This window comes from Rhinolophus hipposideros (genome assembly GCF_964194185.1).
Source record: "Rhinolophus hipposideros genome assembly, chromosome: 16".
Classification (NCBI taxonomy): Eukaryota; Metazoa; Chordata; class Mammalia; order Chiroptera; family Rhinolophidae; genus Rhinolophus; species Rhinolophus hipposideros.
In genome coordinates, this window is record NC_138062.1 from 61,098,340 (window position 1) to 61,118,024 (window position 19,685).

The 19,685-nt window shown below is 60.0% G+C and overlaps 2 protein-coding genes across 5 annotated transcripts; one reads left to right on the forward strand and one right to left on the reverse strand.

Moving 5' to 3' along the window:
• Positions 1 to 789: 789 nt before the first annotated feature.
• Positions 790 to 11,144, forward strand: RNF126 (ring finger protein 126). Of its 4 annotated transcripts, none has more exons than XM_081076385.1 (9): positions 790 to 979; positions 7,718 to 7,776; positions 8,032 to 8,095; positions 8,333 to 8,577; positions 9,228 to 9,296; positions 9,369 to 9,438; positions 9,968 to 10,061; positions 10,274 to 10,389; positions 10,473 to 11,144. In XM_081076385.1, exons 1-9 carry the CDS (start codon positions 905 to 907, stop codon positions 10,620 to 10,622), a joined length of 942 nt encoding a protein of 313 aa, XP_080932511.1. In that variant the 5' UTR covers positions 790 to 904; the 3' UTR covers positions 10,623 to 11,144. The 4 variants fall into 4 exon arrangements, with proteins under 4 accessions (XP_080932511.1, XP_080932513.1, XP_080932512.1 ...); XM_081076387.1 differs by having other exon boundaries at positions 10,586 to 11,144; XM_081076386.1 differs by having other exon boundaries at positions 815 to 979; positions 8,366 to 8,577.
• A 762-nt stretch (positions 11,145 to 11,906) lies between these two features.
• FGF22 (fibroblast growth factor 22) lies at positions 11,907 to 15,900 on the reverse strand. Its single transcript, XM_081076302.1, has 3 exons — positions 15,443 to 15,900; positions 13,055 to 13,158; positions 11,907 to 12,969 (listed from the first exon to the last, which is right to left on the reverse strand). The coding sequence occupies exons 1-3, from the start codon at positions 15,654 to 15,656 to the stop codon at positions 12,775 to 12,777; spliced, it is 513 nt and encodes a 170-aa protein (XP_080932428.1). The 5' UTR covers positions 15,657 to 15,900; the 3' UTR covers positions 11,907 to 12,774.
• Positions 15,901 to 19,685: the final 3,785 nt, after the last annotated feature.

Below are 19,685 nucleotides of genomic sequence, written 5' to 3' on the forward strand. Positions count from 1 at the left end.
GCAAAACCAGGGCCATCCGAGAGTCCCATCCTTTCGCTGAACATCAGGGAAGGGGGTGTCTGCATCCATCTCTGCCTCCTGCAGCCATGGAGTATTTCAGAGCACCGTTTTCATTGTCGTTTCCCTGCTGTGTCCTTGCACCCAGCACAAGGTCTGGCACGCCGCAGTTGCTCAACGAATGTTTGTTGAGTGGATAAATAAATAAATGCATGACTGGGCTGGAATTTCCTTCGATCCTGTACACATTCATTCACCGAGTGTTTATAGACTGCCTGGGAGGAGACACTGTTATTGAGTTCAGCCGAGAACGAAATACAAACATCCCGTCTGCTGTGGAGCTGACCCTCCATTTCACTGGGTGGTAATAGGTGCTACTGAGAAGGGCATGTCAGTAGGTGAGATTTGCAAGACGTGAGGAACGCCAGGCGGGAGTCTGGGGGAACGGAGCGCCAGACAGGGGCACAGCCCGCGCAGAGGTCGGGAGCTGAGAGCGCGCTAGTCGCGTCCCAGGGTCAGTGAGGACAGTGACGGGAGATAGTGGGACGTGGGGTAGGAGAAATCATGAGGGGAGTGAGGGCTTCTGTGGGTTTGGCTGGACCTCGTTAGGCTCAGGCCCGGCTTCGCGGTCTCCGAAGCCTCCAGGCGAGGCCCCAACCCCTGCCCAGCGCTCAGGTCAAAAGCCTCCCGCTTCTACTTTGCCCCTCGGCGGCCACCGTCGTCGGCCCCCCGCTGGCCGTGCGCGCTGCTGGTCCTGCTCCCGCGCGCCCCGCTCCGCCCCACGCCATACGTGCCGTGCGTGCCGTGCGTGAGCGTGCGCGGGCGCGTCGGCAGGCGAGGGAGCAGCAAACGGCCAGCGGCGGGCGCCGCGCGGGGGGCGGGCGGCGCGGAGGAGGTGGCGGTGACCATGGCCGAGGCGTCGCCGCAGCCCGGACGCTACTTCTGCCACTGCTGCTCGGTCGAGATCGTGCCGCGCCTGCCGGTGAGCCCCGCGTCCGGGCGGCGGTCGGTGGGCCCTCCCCTGCGGCCTGAGGCGAGCTGGCACAGACGGGGAAACTGAGGCCCGGTGGCGTCGGCCCGGGGCTCAGCGGAGGGCCCCGAGGCGCGGCCTGTCCCCGGTGGCGCAGCGGGGCCGGTGACCCCGGATCGCGGCCTTCCGCCCCGTGAGGCCCCTGGGTCACCGATGGGGAAACTGAGGCCCGCAGAAGCCGCGTGACCGGCGCCGGCACGCCCGCCCAGGAGGAAGCGGGGCGCCGGCGGAGCGGGGTCGGGGGCTGTTCCCGGAGCGCGTGGTCGGCGTCGCTGCGGGCCGCCCGGGGAAGCCCCCGTCTGCGCTCGGCCGAGGGGACGAGGCGGCTGCGGCCCGGCCCAGGTCCGACAGCCGCCCGGAGCTGCGTCCTCGCGCCTCCCCGGGGCTGGAGCCTCGCCTGCGGCTCGCTGCTCCTCCGGCTCACTGCGGCCGGCGTCTGCCACGATGGCCCGATGGCGCCAGTTTTCCGGGCCCTCTTCCTAGGAGGTTTGAGTTCGCTACCCCGGGCTGGCGGGGAAAGCGATGGTCCAGTCCGACTGTCTCCCACGTTCCAGGTGGAGAACAGGCCCCCGTCCTCTCAGGCTGGCCGCGGTCCTGGCGTCCGCCGCTGGTCCGCTGCCTGCGAGCGGGAGAGGAGCGGTGGGCTCTGCAGGTGACGTTTATCGGGCACCTCCAGGGTGCGCACCTCCAGGGTGCGCCGCTCGGCCCCGTCTCCACAGTCGCCCGGCTGCTGGGTGGTAGAGCCGGTTTTGATTTCAGAGCCAGACTCAGTCTTGTCTTTCCAGCTCTGGGTTCCCTGGGAGGGGCCAGGAGGAGGAGTCCTCAGCGTGATCCCCGCCACGGAGAAGAAACGGAGCTAGAGCAAGAGCTAGGGTTGGAGAGGAGAGACCGCGGAGCGGGGGGCTTTCCCCGCCCCAGGGGGAGGGAGAAATAAAAGGAAACCTCAGGGGTGTGAGCACGGGCCTGGGGAGCGGGGACTTGCCCCCCGCTGCGGCCTCCCGGAAGTCTTGCTTCTGCCTCTGCGGCTTCCTGCACACCCCGTCTTCCTGCACACCCCGTCTACCTGCACACCCCGTCTTCCTGCACACCCCGTCTTCCTGCACACCCCGTCTACCTGCACACCCCGTCTTCCTGCACACCCCGTCTTCCTGCACACCCCGTCTTCCTGCACACCCCGTCTTCCTGCACACCCCGTCTTCCTGCACACCCCGTCTTCCTGCACACCCCGTCTTCCTGCACACCCCGTCTTCCTGCACACCCCGTCTTCCTGCACACCCCGTCTTCCTGCACACCCCGTCTACCTGCACACCCCGTCTACCTGCACACCCCGTCTTCCTGCACACCCCGTCTTCCTGCACACCCCGTCTTCCTGCACACCCCGTCTTCCTGCACACCCCGTCTTCCTGCACCCCCCGTCTTCCTGCACCCCCCGTCTTCCTGCACACCCCGTCTTCCTGCACACCCCGTCTTCCTGCACACCCCGTCTACCTGCACACCCCGTCTTCCTGCACCCCCCGTCTTCCTGCACCCCCCGTCTTCCTGCACCCCCCGTCTTCCTGCACACCCCGTCTTCCTGCACACCCCGTCTTCCTGCACACCCCGTCTTCCTGCACACCCCATCTCGGAGCCTTTTTCTCTGGACCGCACCAGGAAGGGGCCGGTGGCCCGACAGCCCAGCAGCCTGCATTAGTTGCATGCAGCGCTTCACAGGTGGTGCGAGTCCCGGGTCTCAGGCTCCCAAAGCAGCCTGTCTGGAACCATCCGGAAGCCGGGAGCTGTGGCTGCTGTGGCAGGGCTGGGCAGTCTGCACAGCTAGGGGTTCTGGGCCTCCCTTCCTGGGGCCAGCACAGGGCCTGCGGCCGGGCCGTGTAGCCTTGGGCCAGGAGGACCCTGACGTTTTATGACTGTCACTGGTCTGATGAGGACATTCCTAGTCACAGAATCCAGTGGTGACAAGGTAGCCATGATCTTTGCTCTCAGATTTTAGAGGCTGGTCAGGGAGCCAACCTTGAACACGTGATTGTCAAATATTTAGTCAAGAATGTTGGTTAAAGTCGGAAGAGCAAGTCACAGAGGGGAGGGGATGTTGGGGTGGGTGGGCGAGTGCCTGCTTGTGGGTTTGGAGTGGGGTTCCAGGAGGCTCAGCAGACAGGGCGGCGATTATCAGCAAGGGGCCCGCCTGCTGTTCTGGGCTATGGGAAGTTGGCTGTTAACTGAGTGACGGGGGGGGGGGGGGGGGGGGGGGTCCAGCCAGCACTCACCCGGAAGTGGGGACTTGTTTGTGGGAAACTAGCCCCACTTTGTGAGACACTCTCGCTGGCTTTTATGCAGCTTCTGGTGCTGTTGTGACAGGAACTGGCTGTCATTGTAGCACCTGTTCAGGACCTTGGACTCACAGATGCCTCTCTGGACCAGCTGGCTTGGCTGGAGGGTCAGGCTGAGGTCACTTCTCAGCTGTGTGGCTCTGGGCGAGCTGCTCTCCCTCCCTGGGTCTCAGTCTCCCCGCCTGTCAGATGGGTTTGTTGAGGTCCAGTGGGAGCGCGTGTGTACAAAGGAGCCTAGCGCCTGATTCCTGGAACGTACCGGGAAAGGTGGGCGGTGTGGCCGGGGTGCGGCTTGTGGGAGCAGGGACCAGACCGGCTGGCGTGGAGGCCTCAAGGCTGGTGTGCAGGCCCAGGCTTGATCCTTACCAGGAAACGGAGCTCTGGGGCCATGGGGGGGTGTGATGGCAGGAGTGTGACGTGGGCCTCATGTGCAACTGCTGTACCCTACGTCCTCAAGGTTTGTCCAAAAGTCAAGCTCCGTCTGCAGGTTCCCACATGCCTGTTGTGTGTGTGGGACACGGTGTCTCCGTCGGAATCTCCGTCCCTGTCGATGGTGTCAGTAGCAGCCTGGCTTGAAGTGTGTGTGGGATGGGCACATGGCTGGTGCAGAGCGGGCCTGAGATGACGTCAGGTCCTGGCGGGGCCCAGCTCCCCAGCATCTAGCAGGGTGCCTAGGATGCTTTGGGGGACAGATGGGATGTGACTGTGGGATGTGGGGAACATTTGGGGTGGGGTCAGCTTTCCTACCGGGTCTGGGCAGGTGTGTCGGCCCAGTGACGTCTGAGGAGGGTTGTGTGGGGCGGAGGGAGCAGCCAGTGCACCCCTAGGGTCCATCTGTGTTTGTGTCTGAGGCCAAATACCCCTGACGCAGTTCTCCGTCTGCCCTCCCTGGGTCTGCGTTGCTTCTGGAGCTCTGCCTCTCCTGAGGGGCCTGCCTGTGAGTCAGTGTGATTCAGTGGGGCCAGCCAGCCGTCTCCAACTCAGTTTCCCCAATTTCACTGTATGCCCCTGGCCGTGGGCCCTTTGTCTGTGTCGTGCGAAGGCGCTCTTGGATAAAAGCTGGTGCCTATCCTGTGTCAAAACCCCCAGGTCCTGTCACCAAGGAGGGGCCGAATAGTACCTTGGAATAGTATCTCCTGGGCGTGTCCTGGGGCCCAGTGCACGGAGCAGGTGCTCAATGAATCTAGCATCCGTCTGTCTTTCTTGGTCTCTGCTTGTTGTGGCTGTGGTGGTGATGCAGGGGTGGGCCCCTTCCTTCCCAACCCTCCTCCAAGGGCAGAGGTAACTAATTCACAAGTCATCAGCAAGGCATAAGTGCTCGCAAGTTGGGGCCCAGCGAGCGGGCTGTTCCCCCATCTGGGAGAGGAGCTGTAATCACCTGGGCCCTGTCCAAGAGACAGGTTCTGCCCTTTGGGAGGGACACACTCTATCTTGCAGTCCCTTTCTGGGATGCAGCTTTCTACCTTTGGCCACTGTGATTTAATATAAACCTCGGGGGTGTGCCCTCGGAGGGGGAGAGCATCAGGAGAGCTCCGGTTCTGGCCCTTTCCCCACCGCCTGCAAACAGACGCTGGAGCCCTGCCTCAAGTCTGGGGCTCAGAGGGTGGCTCTGGACTTGGTGGGGCTCTCTCAGAGGCAGGGCCTGACCACGCCCCACGGTTGGGCCACAGTCCTCAGGTTCTGGTGACTTCGGATTGCAGAGCCCTGGGGCTGAGGCCATCCTCTGTTTGCAGGTGGGGAGACCGAGGCTTGCAGCTGGGAGGTGATGTTTGAACAGAGACCCAGCTTCCGCCAGGGGGCCAGCCAGGTAGATATCTGGGGAAGAGTGCTCTGGCAGAGGGGACAGTGTACAGGCCCTGGATGGGTGGGACCAGCGTGAGGCTGTTGGGGAGAGGGCCAGGTGGAGGCGGCCTGGGCCGGGTGGAGCTGTGGGAGTGGCTGGGCCAGCTTGTTCTGGAGCTGACGGTGTGCTGATTGTGCCCTGTGCTGTGGTGACGTGTGCAGAGTGGTTGGGTTCAGTGAGGTCAAGGACAGTGGGACAGGCTGCGTGGGCTGAGAACAGGGAGCACCCAGGGGCCTTAACAGTGGGAGACGGGTTGCCCATTTTCCAGCAGGGCAAACTGACGATCAGGCTGAGGCCATGTGGTACATCTGCGGGCTGGATGACAGTCTGGGCCTTCCCCTGACCCTGAGCTCAGGGTTCCCTGAGCAGACCAGGCTTGTCTGGCCTCGCCGTGTGTTCCCAGCACCCTAACTGGCCGTCACTCTTCCCCCAAGGGTCCCACGAGGCTGGAAACCCTGGGCCTCTTCACAAAGCCTCCTGGCTCCTGGGAAGCCTTGAAGTAAACAGGCTGGGGGCTGGCGGGGATAATGGGAGCGCCAGCCCCCTGGGAATACCACACCGCCACGAGTGTCATGGTCACTCGCTGTGACAGAGCTGACATTTACCCTCATGTCCCTTCTCAGGAGATCAGAGAGCTGCTTACCGTTTCTTGTAACAATTTATGGCGATACGACTTCAGTGTGTTTGGTACCTAGCCCCTCGATTCAATTCCAGAACATTCCATCACCCAAAAGCAGCCCAGTCCCTGTCAGCAGTCACCCCCTCCCCCCTCCCTAGCCTCTGACAGCCACTAACTAACCCACCTCCTGTCTGTGGACGCGCCTGTTCTGGACGTTTCCCGTAAGTGGAATCACACACTGTGTGGCCTTGTGAGTCCGGCTTCTCACATGAGCACCGTGTGTTCAGGGTCCATCCATGTTGTAGCGAGTGTCACACCTCCCTCCTTTCCATGGCCGAGTGACACCCCATGTGTGTGGGTGGGCCACGCTTGTCCATGGGTGGACACATAGGTTGTGTCCGCCTTGTGGCCATTGTGAAGCGAGCTGCCGTGGATGTGCGTGTGCAGGTGTGTGTGGACGTGTTTTCATTTCTCTGGGTGGACCCCTAGCAGGGGCGCTGCAGGGTCGTGTGGGGAGCGTGACCTCGGGGGAGGAACTGCTTACTGTCAGGCAGAGGCGCCTGCTGCACGTTCCCATGTGTGCTGGAGGTTCCGATTTCTCTGTGTTCTCGCCAGTACTGGTCATTGTCGTCTGAGGGTAGCCGTCCCGTGGGTGTGCAGTGGGTGTCACCGGTTGTGACCTGCAGTTCCCTGTTGCCTGGTGGTGTCAAGCATCATTTCATGGGCTTCTTGCCATTTGCGTGTCTTTGAAGAAATGCCTATTCTGATCCTTTGGCCACTTTTTCACTGGGTTGTTTACCTTTTGGTTGTTGGTTGTAGGAGTTCTGAATGTCTTCCGGGTGCCAGGCACCTGACCTCGCAGCCCCCACCTGCCCTCCCCACTCGGCTCCAGGAGCTTTGCCTTTGGCAGCGGGGCAGGCCAGGGGCACCTGCTGCCCAGATGGAGGTGCCCGCCCCCTGGCTTCTGCACAGGGTGGCCTGCACCTGGGACTACAAACAGCCCCGTCTTCCATGCAGCTTGCGGGTATGCCTCTGAAATGCCGCCTTGGGCAGAAGCAGGCCTTGTACATGCGTCTTGTCTCCTGTTGTGTGAGTTCCGACTTGCACATGTGCGGACCTGCCCAATGAGTGCAGTGTGGGCTGGGCCTGTTTCGGGGACATCAGCGTGGTGTCCGTGTTTACTCACCTGGCTGTGCTGTGCCTGGGGCCGGCCCTCCTCTGCCTGAGGACATCACCGTCCTCTGCCCCTTGGCTGGGGCCATGGCCAGTATGGATGGGTCACAGGCCGTGGGCCAGGGCTGCCAGAATCGTCCAGAAATGCCTCTGTGGGTTGTCCACAGGCTGACCCCTCTGACCAGGTGGCGCTTCCTGCCCTCAGTGGCTGCCTTAGTGGGAGCTGACCAGCTCCAGAGCCCCACAGACAGTGACTCGTGTGGCCCTGCGGGAGTACAGCGTCAGGTGCCTGCCCGGGGCCTTGGCTCCTGTGGATACGTGGGGTGGGGGGTCACTCAGAGGATGTTCCTGTGTTCCCGTAAGTTGGAAACAGCTTGCTGGACTCACATCAGCTGGCCTGTTTGCTGCAGGCCTTGTCAGAGCCTTCGTCAGCTGATGTGCAGAGTGGAGACCCTAAAACTCGGTGATTGTCTCCGTGGGGGGAGCAGGCTGACAGATTCTGGCATGTGGGCGGGGGGGGGGTCACCTGTCATGGAGCAGGTGGAGACAGGTTGTAGCTGTGGGTGACAGGCGTCCACGCCTGGGCCTCCGCTGAGTCCAGCTCCGCACTAGGGCAGTTTTGCAGGTGGGTCTCTTTAGGTGATGCCCATCCTGGGCTCACTCCTGTCCTCTGCTGTCCAAGACGGAAGCTGGAACCCCAAGATCGTGCTCACCTGCTCTCTTGTCCGCAGGATTACATCTGCCCGAGATGTGAGTCTGGTTTCATCGAGGAGCTTCCGGAAGAGACCAGGTAACACAGCCCCTGGGTCACAGGCCGCGGGCCGGGTGTGTACTGGCAGGAGATGGGGGGACATGCAGTGGCCAGGGCTCGGGGTGATGGAGTACTGGGCAGCTAGAAGAAGTACATGCCTACTGTTCTGACTTGGAACAAGGGCAGGGCCTGCAGAGGGTGAAATGTAACCCTGAGGCTGTGAGGGTCAGGATGGGGGCTCCTGCCTCTTCCCCATCATGCACCTCATTGCTGACTTGGCTTGTGTCCTTCCAGGAGTACAGAGAATGGTTCCGCTCCCTCCACAGCGCCCCCGGACCAGGGCAGGCAGCCATTCGAGGTGAGTCAGCTGGCTCACATGGCTGAGGGAGCAGACGCAGCCCCTCATCCTCTGGGGGAGACACCCACCCCACAATGTGCAGGCTGTCCTCCCAACCCCGAGCCTCCTGCACTGTTCTCCTGGCCCCCACATGTGTGCCAAGACTTTCTTGCTGGCCCCTGTCCCCTGGGAGCCCTGAGCCTGGGACCATGTGGGGCCCGTACAAGGGGCCTGTGGTCATGGCCTTCCTCCCTGCAGAACGTGGACCAGCACCTGTTCACGCTGCCACAGGGTTATGGGCAGTTTGCTTTCGGCATCATTGACGACAGCTTTGAGATCCCCACGTTCCCCCCGGGGGCGCCGGCAGATGACAGCAGGGACCCTGAGAGTCGGAGGGAGAGAGAACAGCAGTCCCGGCACCGGTATGGCGCCCGGCAGCCCCGAGCCCGCCTCACCGCGCGGCGGGCCACTGGCCGGCACGAAGGTGTCCCCACGCTGGAAGGGTGAGGAGGCTGGGGAGTGTCTGGTGGGCTGGCGGGACCCTGGTGGGGGCTTCCAGCCTGCTCCACCCCCAATCAAGAAGAGTCCTCTGAGCCCATCATGCAGGATGGGGTGCGGAAGGACTGGAGTGTGGCTCAAGGACCTGGGCAGCGTTGGGAGCCTCGTGTCCACTGGGTGTCCCCCATCGTCCTGAGCAGGGTCTCATTGGCATGGCGCAGCTGGTTCGCCATGGGGTCCTTGGCTCACGGTGGCGGCGAGTGGGTGGTCTCTGGCATCCTTGACCTGTAGTTGTCCCTGGCCCCCTCCCCTCCCATGTGCTCAGGACAGAACAAAAGCTACAGGCTCCTTGCAGGCCCCGTTGCACCCCGAGGGGTGGGCTGGGCTCCTCACGCCCAGGATGGACCTGACACCACCGAGCTCAGGCTCCCATGACCTCGGTTGTGAAGTCGGGTGGAGTGTTGTGATGTGCATGGGTGCTGTTCAGGCCTTGGAGGACCTGGCCTGGAACGTGGCGGGAGGTGGCGCTCTGGGACCATGTAGCCACGAGTCCTGCTGGTGGAAAGCACAGCCTTTACATGCTGTGCGTTGGGCAGCTGGGCGCACGCCCCCCGGCGCAGGCGGGTGCTGACCGCCGTCCGCCTTGCCGTTACAGGATCATCCAGCAGCTGGTCAACGGCATCATCACTCCGGCCACCATCCCCAACCTGGGCCTAGGCCCCTGGTGAGTAGTGGGGTGGGTCCCCCAGCCCTACTCGGTCCCTCCGCCACTTGAACCCCACACGTGTCTGCCCAGGGGTGTCCTGCACTCAAACCCGATGGACTACGCCTGGGGGGCCAACGGGCTGGACGCCATCATCACGCAGGTACGGGAGTGAGGGACCCCCTCCTGAGGCCAGGGTGCACAAGCAAGTGCTCTCCCCTGGCACTGGCCCCACAGGTCCTGGATTTGTCCCCTGTGGGTGTCCATTGTGACCTCAGTGACCCTTGTGAGGCATGAATGATACCATCTTCAGTGCCATTCACCAGTGACCCATTAGAGTGTTTTGTCTGTGGCATGACAGCCCTCTGGTTCTCACTGGTGTCTCACAGCACCACATGCGCCCCTGGGTGGGACCCTCGGCCTTGTGGGAGGGCTCTGCTGTCCACAGGGCACCGCCCTCCTGCCCTGGCTTCGAGGTGACACTGACTAGACAAGCAGAAGAGCGGGCAGGAGCCTGTGGCTGGGCTTCGTGGGGTGACTGACCTCTGATCCCCATATGGGGGATCTGGGGAACAGGACAAACACGTCCTCGGTGCTTTTGCAGGTAACCCAGCCTTGCATTTCAGAGCCAGGCGGGGCAAGGGGCCCCGCCCGCCGACCGAGCTCCTGCCCTCTGGCCTCTTGTCTTTCAGCTCCTCAATCAGTTTGAAAACACGGGCCCCCCGCCCGCAGACAAAGAGAAAATCCAGGCCCTCCCCACCGTCCCTGTCACGGAGGAGCACGTAGGTAGGAGGCCCTCAGTCGCCCAGCTTCCTTTTTTTTCACGACACTTTCCCTGGGACTTTTTTGTTGGAGCCCAGTTTGGCTTGAACAGGAGGCTTTGTCAGTGTCCCCGCTGTCCCCTTGGGTCCAAGGTGGCCCTGGACAGGCAGACTCCCCAATGGGCAGCAGGACACCTTTGATTGCGGGTGTCATGGGCTCCCGCTCCGTCCCCACAGGCTCCGGGCTGGAGTGCCCCGTGTGCAAGGACGACTACGGGCTGGGCGAGCGCGTGCGGCAGCTGCCGTGCAACCACCTGTTCCATGACGGCTGCATCGTGCCCTGGCTGGAGCAGGTGAGCGGGCGGCCACTGTCACCGGGCCTCCCCGCCCCACCAGATTCTGAACTGCTCCCTTGTCCCCCTCTGTCCCCACACAGCATGACAGCTGCCCCGTCTGCCGAAAGAGCCTCACAGGACAGAACACAGCCACCAACCCTCCGGGCCTGACTGGGGTGACTTTCTCCTCGTCTTCGTCCTCCTCCTCTTCCAGCTCGCCCAGCAATGAGAACCCAGCAAGCAACTCCTGAGGCCCCCCGCAGTCCCAAGAGAGCACAGGACCCGCCTCACACAGGCCCGGCAGGCACGGGGACACCAGTGTCCCAGAGCCCAGGAGGTGCTCCCCCGCCCCTCCACCGTGGACTCCAGTGTGGCCGCACCCCACCTGTGGGCAGAGGCTCGGATGACCCACGGCCTCCAGGCTGCATAAGAGGCCGGCTCTCCCCAGAGGCGCCGCGGAGCGGCATGGGTGCCCCGGCCTCCCCATCCCGTTTGTCCAATCTCACCCTCCACATGTCCAACAGTGGGAAGGTTTTATAGTTTTAAATTATTACTGCTTTGAAATAAATGGCCCTGCATGGTCTGTGGAAAGACAGGGTGGGGCCACTTGGCTGGCATCTCGGCCCCGCTGGCTTGGCCACCCTGAGCGCAGGGGGCTTGGGGGTCACCAGGATGACCAGCAAGACAGGACGACATTGCTCAGAGACTTTTTGTAAAGGAAAAAATATGTGTATCTTGAAAGTTATTTAAAAATACACCTACTTAGAAAGGAGGCTGGTGGTTGGTGTTTTCCTTTTGTGCCGCCCTCTGGGGTTGTGCTTCTCAGGCACCAGCCAACACTGCCTCCCAGACTGGAACCCGGGAGTGGCCAGTGATCGTCACCACGAAGGTGCAGAGACCCTGCGTGGGAAACCCCGCTGCGCCGCACTGCCAGGTGGGGCCTCCCCAGCTGCCCCGCACCCCGCCCTTCACACAGCCTGTGGTGTCCGTGCACGTGTGCTGTTCTAGAACGCAGGATGACCCAGGTGGAACCACTGGCCCTGACCACAGTGAGTGTCCACTCTGCAGGCCCCCACAAGTGCCCTCCTACTTTGTTTTCTGTGTTTTAAGTGGAAGGCAGTGGCTGGGAAGGGTGGGAGCGCTCACCCCACCCCCAGGGACGGTCACCTGCTCTAAGCAGAATGTTCCACCTCCGCTTGGGAGGGGCTCCCGTGTTAGCCCCCACAAAACGCCATGGGGTAAATGGCATCATCATTCCCATTTTATAAAACAGGAAACAGGCCCAGAGTAGAACTGCTTGGTCCAAGGCTGCAGAGCTAAGACCCGGGCTAGGGGCCTCAGGTGCTGGGAGGGCAGTGGGCAACCTCCCTCAGGCATGGCATGCCCCATGTCCCTTCACCAGCCCGTAGAGGAGGCTGACATAAAGCCCCTCGGCCTGTAACTCCCCCTTCCCAGAACTCAGGAGCTCTGAGGACATTACTCAATCTCAGATCCCGCGTGTATGTTCCTATGGCTGCTATGACATCACCAAAACTGTGGGTTGAACCACACACATTTATTCTCTGACAGTCCTGCGGTCAGGAGTCCCACACGGGCCTCTCGGGGCTAAACCCAGGTGAGGGCAGGGCTGGTCCTTCCGGAGGCCCTGGGAGAACTGTTCCTGGTCTTTTCCAGCTTCTAGAGGCACCGCGTCCACCAGCTTCTAGGGGCCACCGCGTCGTGGCCCCTCCTCCATCGTCACAGCCAGCAGGGCAGCGTGTTCCATCTCTGACTCTGAGCCTCCTGCCTCCCTCTTATGAGGACCCCGTGATGACACTGGGCCCCTCCCCAGCCCCCGCCCCGGAGTCCAGGGTCACCCCCATCTAGCAGGCCTTGACTTAATCCACTTGCAAAGCTCCTCAGCCACGAGAGGTGGCATGTTCGCAGGTCCCGAAACCTTAGGGTGTCTGTGTCACCCGCAGCCGCCTCGCTCCCCCTGGGCTCCCCTCCCCTCTCTTGCTGCCTCAACATCCTAAAGGATTCCCAATGCTGTCCCTAGGAAGGCCCTTCCCAGACCTCGCAGCCACCCAGGGCCAGATCCTTCAGTCTCCAGCCCTGGAGGTGCCTTGGCTGGGCCTCCTCGCCCCCTAGCTTGTGACTGGACACCTGTAGCCCCTGCTCAGCTCAGTGTACACTCCCCCTTAGACTCAGACAAGAGCTCCCTGAGGGCCAGGCCGCATCTGTGGGGGTTCTGCAGGGTCACCAGAACTCAGCACACAGCAGGCACTCAATACTTGGGAAATGAATGCGTGACCGAACAAGGCTCGGCCATGCCTGGGCCTCCCCCAGCCTCCCGCTCCTGGCCACCTGCCCGGGGCATCTTCTGGAATCTCCTCCAGCCATTTCTCACAGCCCCTTGGGGCCTCAGGAGACTAGAACGGGCAGGAAGTGGGTGGACACGTGTTGCTGCCGGGTCTGGCTGCCGCGCCGCGGGACTCCTCTCCGGTCCAGCGCCAGGAACATGGGCCTGCCGTGATGACGCCAGTGGAGCGAGGTGTAGGTGTTGTAGCCGTTTTCCTCAATGCGCTCCCGGAACCTGCAGTGCACAGTGTAGACCCGCTGCCGGGTCGGGTGTGTGAGGCAACCACTGAGCCCACCCCAGGCCAGTGCCCACCGCCACTGCACACCCCTGCCCTGCACTCACCGACCCGTAGAGGCGGCCCCGGCGGCTCATGGCTACGAAGAAGCCGGTGTGCATGGCCTTGAGGGCCACGACGCCCACACGGATGGAGCGGATCTCAATAATACCTGTGGGGGGCGGCTGGGTCAGGGCCCTGGTCCCCAAGGCTCCCCGCAGGCTCTCACTCACTAGTTCACTCATTCATTTATTCATTCCTTCATTCAGGTAACATTCTTTAAGCAGCACCGGTATACCTGGCCTCTTACTGGGTGTGGGGGTGCACTGGGGGCCACATAGGCCCTGCCAGGAGCTTCCCTGAGGATGTGGCTCGTACAGGCTGGAGGACGTAAGTGGGGAGGGGGTCTGGCTTTCTCCAGAGGTCACTGGGGAGCCACGGCAAACTATGGAGCAGGGAGGGTCTTAGTTATGACAGGGGTGAGGAGGCTGGTGCCTGCCTGGTCAAGGTGCTGATTTCAATAAGAACAAGTAACGAGTGTAAGTGATCCCGGGCCCTTCTTCCCAACAGTCTTCACTGCCACTGCCAAGTCCAGCCGTGACAACTCGGCCAGCTGCAGCAGCACAGTTATAGGAAGACAGATGCCAGATGGGAGGCATGGCCCAGACAAAGGCCTGGCGGGTGGGACATGGGGTGTTTATAGCTTAGTGCATCCCACTCGATGATTGATAGCCGGTAACACTGCTTGAGCACCATGCCACACGCTGTACCCCCACTAAGCACACAGCAGCTCCAGGCAAGAGGTGCTGACTGTGCCCACTTCTGAGAGTGGGAAATTGTGGACTGGGAAGTGATAGAGCCAGCTTCAGACCCCGTCTGTCAGTGGGTGACCCTGAGTAAGCTCTCCTTGGCTCTGAACCGATGTTTCCTGTCCAGCGAAACAGGACCGCAGGATGAGTGGCCGCACACAGCCTCAGCCCTACCCATGCATTGGGACATAATCTGGAGTCAAGGCCTTGCCCTCTGGTCTTCAATCTAGACTTGAATGCCTGAAGCGATGGGGAACTCACCCCATGACCTTGAACCTGCTGTTCCCTTGGCCCCTGGCTTCTCTTGTGCATGGTCAGCTCCTGTCTCTATGAGGCTCAACTCAAGTCTCCTTCATCTGAGAGGCCCCCCCCAACCTCCTAGATACAGTGGCCTCCCATCCTGTTTTCATTTTCATTGCACCCCACGTAGTCCCCTCTCAAATTATCATCTTACTTGTTCACTTGTTTAACTGCTTTATTACCCTTTGCTCTGGAACCCCATGAAGGTGGGATGTTCTGGTCACTTCTATGTCCCCCGTGCCCAGCACAGCATACAAGAGGTACCCAATTAACCACCAAATTAATGGAGACAAGAGCTCCAAGCCCCACCCACACAGAGCCATCAACCATCTGCCACCCCCATCATCGCCCAGATCGGGAAACCAAGGCTCAGAGAGAAGCAGCAACTATCCCAGATCACCTAGTAGAGCCAGGCCTCATCCCCAGCCTGAAGCCATCCTGCCTGGCCGTACCCACCACCTAGCCTGTAAGTTGGCTGGCCCAGCCAGTCCCCTGTCATTGCTCTGGTGAGGCTAATGAGGGCCTTGGGAGCCCAAATGAAGGCATCTGGGAAGGGCAGGGGTGATTATGTGCCCTAATGGTGGTGATTCAGGCAGTGGCCAGTGATTAGTTCAGCCTTCCACCCCCAGGCCTCCCCCTGCTCAGACCTCAGAGCTGTGGTTCACCAAGTGCCCTGGCTGCCCAGCTGTCCCCAGCCTCCTCCTTTCCGCCCTTGCTTCTCTTGCCTCAGACATTCCACAGATACTTATTGAGTGCCTGTTGTTTACTGGGTGGGGCGGCAGAAACAGTGACTCCAACTCCATGAGGTTCTTGAGCATCGAGGAATACCAGCAAACACCAACCCCCTGACAGTGTGCTCCAGGGCAGGTCATTTCCCCTCTCTGCCTCAGTTGCCTAGGAAGACATAGAGGGGTCCCCAACCCAGGCAGGTCCTGAGCTTTCTTCTGCATTGTGGGGAGTCAAGTTTAGACTCCCAGTTCTGCCCCCACTGCGTTACATAACAGGGCCCTTCCTGGAGCCTCAGTTTCCCCTCTGTCAATGGGCCCATTGAGCCCAACTTCAACTATTCTGTGAAGACCCTTCTCTGCTATTGAGCCAGGCCTGGGAGTGTCCTCTGTGACCATTCGGGTTGGGTCCATTTTACAGTTGAGGAAAATGAGGCCCCGGACAGAAATGAGTTGGCTAATGACACACGACTAGAGGAGCCCCCGGGACCCTTCGGTGCATGAGGGAGGGCCCCGCTAACTAGCTTATTGTTATGATGACTGCTGCAGTTGTTTTTGTCCTCCGATTTGCCCTGGCTCTCCCACCCCCACCCCTGTCCCTGGACAGCCCCCTGCGACTCACTGTCAGCGCTGTGGCGCCAGCGGGTGCCCTGCACGCGGCCGCTGTGGTCCACCCGCAGAAAGAAGTGGGTGGAGGAGAAGAGGCGCCGCCAGCGCACATCGCCCTCCAGGTGTGGATAGCTGCGTGGTCTCCGCGGACCACCTGACGTCGCGGCGGCGCGGGCTGCCTGTGCCAGCAGCAGGCACGCCAGGCCCAGCCACAGGTGGCCATGCATGGCCTCGCTTCCCGCCCGCTCTCGCTCTCCGTCTGCTCTTGCCTCCCCAGGCACGTCCGCGGCTCTGCCATTGCTGGGTCAGGGGCGGAGCGCCCAAAGGGGACGCCCGGAAAGGGCTAATAGGGAGCCTCAGGGGCGAGGCCAGAGCCGCAAGAGCGGGGCAACTGGGGCGGGGCCAGGACACTGGGCGGGGGTCCCATTCAGGAAAACCCGCTTGGGCCACCGCGTGTGTTTGTCTTGTGCCACGGGGAGGGCGGCGCATGTCTATGAGTCACTGAGTGTGAGTATGAGAGAGGCGGGCCGCACAGACACCGGCTGGGGGGACAGAGACAGAAACCGAGACGCAGAGACAGAGGCAGAGATAGCAACAGAGAGAAACACAGACAGGGACAGTGAGAATGAGACAGAGACTTGAGAGACCTAGAGAAAGGGAGACAGACAGAACCTGTGAGAGATGGGGAGAGCCAGAGACACAGAGAGTGTCAGACACAGAGGCTGAGGTGGGGAGGGAGACTGTGAGACAGGGAAGGACGCGTAAGACAGGCGGAGAGAGATGAGAGAGACAGGGAGAAGTAGGGCTGCTCCGGGGTCAGAGGCTGGGTGGGAAGGTCCGGTCCGAGTGTCCTCTGTGTGGACGAGGCCCCTGGACTGGCACGCCCAGGTGGGACTCGCTTACCCTCCCGAGCTTCCCGAGAGCCAGGCAGGCCCTGGGGCAAGGGACTTCCCTGACGGGTGGGCAGGGGAGTGTGTGGGTGGGGCAGCAGGGGACCATTTGGGGGACAGTGTGCACACAGGTGTTTGGGCAGGTGGGTGGATGGATGCATGGGGTCTGCTGGGTGGGCAGGTGGCCCGTGGGAAGATGGACACATGGGCAAGTCTGTGGCCAGCTGATGGGGACATGGATGAGCACGGCCCGCACCCTGTCCCCAGCACCCAGAGCTGCACATCGGAGGCCTGAAGAGTGGGGTGGGCGATGTTTACACCCACATCTGCTCAGCATTTACACCCGAGCCCCACAGGGAGCCACCCCATGGCCTGGGCCCTGAATGGTGAGTGTAGTGAAACTTCAGACTAGAGCCGAGAGGCATCATTGGCAGGTGGGCAAACCAAAGTCTAGGAGGGACAGCGACTTCCCCAAGGCCCTACCCAGGTCACATCCCAGGGCTCTGATCCCTGCCCCTGCCCCCAGTCCTACAGCCATGGCCTCTGGCAGCACCTTTAAATAGTACCGGGTGAAGAAAAGGTGACAAGCCTGCCCAAGGAACACTGGAGGGGTAACCGGTCCGTCCAGACTCTGGGGGGCCTTCCTGGTGGGTCTGGGGATTTCCCAATGCCTCTTCCTGGCCCCAGGAGCCCAGGACTGAGCTGGAGGAGGGTGTCCCTATGGCTTGGGCCCAGCCCAGCCTGTCTTCCCACACTGGGGACCCTGCGGCCAGCACCCGAGAGACTTGCATGTGTGTATCACTGCCCCACGCCTGGGTTCCTCCTCTGAAAACGGGGCCAGGAAAGGGAAGGTGAAACTTGGTCTTCCCTTCCTGGAATGCCCCCATCCCAAACCCCAGGAATACCATCATTGGGGCTTTGCGTGATGGGCGGGACCCAACCCGGGAAGCTGGCCCTACCCCAGGTATTGTTTGAGTTTAATAACCGCTTCCTTGAAATATAGTTCACACAGCACACAGTGTTGTCAACCACCTCTCTCTACTTCCAGAACATCCCATAGCCCCTAAATGAAACCTTGTCCCCATTAGCATCCACTCCCCCCCCCCCAGCCCCTAACCCACGTCCTGTCTGTGGACGTGCCTGTTCTGGACATTTCCCATAAGTGGAATCACACCCTGTGTGGCCTTGTGTGTCCATCCGGCTTCTCTCATGAGCACCGTGTGTTCAGGTTCCATCCACGTTGTGGCGAGTGTCAGCGCCCCCCTCCTTTTCACGGCCAAGTAAACACTCCCGTGTATGGACAGGCCACACTGTGTTTGTCCATCACCTGTTGATTGACATTTGGGCTGTGTCAACCTTGTGGCGCTGTGATTAATGTGTGTACAGTTGTTGGTGTGAATGTATGTTTTCAATTCTCTCGTGTACATACCAGGAGTAGAATTCCTGGGTCGTATGGTTCTTCTATGTCTAGCTTTGTGAAGAGCTGCCAGACTGTTTTCCCCAGGGGCTGCCCCATTTTACATTCCCGTCCACCACACTGGAGTTACTCTACATCCTTGCCAACACTTGTGATGGTCTATCCTTTTGATTAGAGCTACCTTAGTGGGGGTGAAGCACAATGAACGCCCTGTTCCTGGAGTCCCCAATTCGATCTATCTTTCATTTTTGCTGTCCATCAGCAGGGTCACTGCCCTGCAGGAAGCGCACACAAGGGAATACTACATAGCCGTGAAAAAGAGTAACCCCCAAAACACACAACAACATGCATGCATCTCAGACGCCATGGTGAGTAGAAGTGGCCAGACACAAAAGGGGTTTATTCGTGTGACATTCTACAAAAGGAAAACTAACCTATGGTGTAAGTGAGGCGTCAGGATGGGGGTGTCACCCTCAGGGGTAGTGACAAAGGGCATGAAGGGGTTTTGCTGGCTGGGTATTCTTTGGAACACCTGTGTGTTTGATTTGTGAAAATTAATGGAGCTGTATTCTTGATGTGTGCACTACTTATGTTATACCTCAAAGAATACACACAGTGATATTTTTATGTAAGTGAATATTTGAGAGGAAGCCCTAGGGAGGGTGCCACTTCACCGGTAAACACACTGGACGTGTCTCCATCATAACCAAGCTGCAATCTAACCCACCATCTGGCTCAAATGTACCGTGTCCCCATAATGTCCTTGAATAGCTTATTTTCTGATCACAAACCGTAAAGCACATTCCCTTTTGCCTCTATGATTGTCCCCCAAAGGTATGTATGTCCACATTGTAATCCCTGGAACCTCTGCATTTTACCTTATTTGCAAAAAGAGTCTTGGCAGATGCAATTCAGATTTTCAAATGAGGAGACCATCCTGGTGGGTCCTAAGTGCAGTCAGTCACAAGAATCCTTCTGAGAGACACAGGGAGACATGACAGACACACAGGGAGAGGCCACGTGACTAGGCAGAAGCTAGAGGGGTGCAGCCATAAGCCCAGGGATACTTGGAGCCCCCAGAAGCTGGGAGAAGCAGGAAGGACCCTCTTCTGAGTCCTTTGGAAGGAGCGCAGTCCTGTAGACACCTTGAGCTTAGACTTCTGGCCTCCAGAACTGGGAGACAATACGTTTCTGTTGTTTAAGACACCAAGTTTGTGGTAATTTGTTATGGCAGCCCCAGGAATCCAATATCGTCTTCTTCTGTCTAGCTGTCCCCTTCCTTTCTCCTTGGCTTTCTCAGTAAGAACACTTCCCAAGTCTCATAGAGCAACTCATAATCCAGGTTTATCTGAATATATCCTGGCTCGATTTGCATGAAACGTCTTGGGTGAGAACCCAACATACACAAACAGTTCCTGAAATACAGTGTTACCCAAACGCCAACCTCCTGACGCTGTGTTCTCCACTTATGTGCATCCTTCTCCACCTGCTTTGTGTGTTAACATTTTTCTTGCTTAGGAAAATAAGGAAAATTGATGTCGCCATCAGGAGTGGAAAGCCAATGCCATACATTGACACATAGTCAATAAGCCATAAATAGAAATACAAGGTGAAAAATGAGGTGACAAATTCTCAGATCAATAGGATCACAGCCCAGGAGCTAAGACAGAAGCTAAATGTAGGTGAGTGCTAAGTGAGACCTCCCATGTTGAGTGGGAACTGAAAGAAAAACTTTCTTGCTGCCCAGATCCAGGAACCCAGCTCTTGGGGAAATACTGATTCAGGGTATCTGATGTCCCACAGAACAGAAGGAAAAACTGAGGCATAAGGAAAGGTGAAAGAATTCAGAAGTGTTGGCTCGTAGCTCATGACCCTGACTCTGCCGGACTGAGGGAATGCGAGGGGATGTCTCTAGGTCTTGGGGGACCAGGCCCTGCTGATTCAGCCCC

What these genes read in the sequence shown, in the direction of transcription:
- RNF126 (XM_081076385.1), top strand. Translation starts at nt 905, where the DNA reads ATGGCCGAGGCGTCGCCGCAGCCCGGACGCTACTTCTGCCACTGCTGC. An exon ending in AGATCGTGCCGCGCCTGCCG is followed by an intron (nt 980 to 7,717) that starts GTGAGCCCCGCG and finishes TCTTGTCCGCAG; the next exon opens with GATTACATCTGCCCGAGATG. An exon ending in AGGGCAGGCAGCCATTCGAG is followed by an intron (nt 8,096 to 8,332) that starts GTGAGTCAGCTG and finishes TCCTCCCTGCAG; the next exon opens with AACGTGGACCAGCACCTGTT.
- FGF22 (XM_081076302.1), bottom strand. Translation starts at nt 15,656, where the DNA reads ATGCATGGCCACCTGTGGCTGGGCCTGGCGTGCCTGCTGCTGGCACAG. An exon ending in CTGGCGCCACAGCGCTGACA is followed by an intron (nt 13,159 to 15,442) that starts GTGAGTCGCAGG and finishes CGCCCCCCACAG; the next exon opens with GTATTATTGAGATCCGCTCC. An exon ending in GGGGCCGCCTCTACGGGTCG is followed by an intron (nt 12,970 to 13,054) that starts GTGAGTGCAGGG and finishes CCGACCCGGCAG; the next exon opens with CGGGTCTACACTGTGCACTG.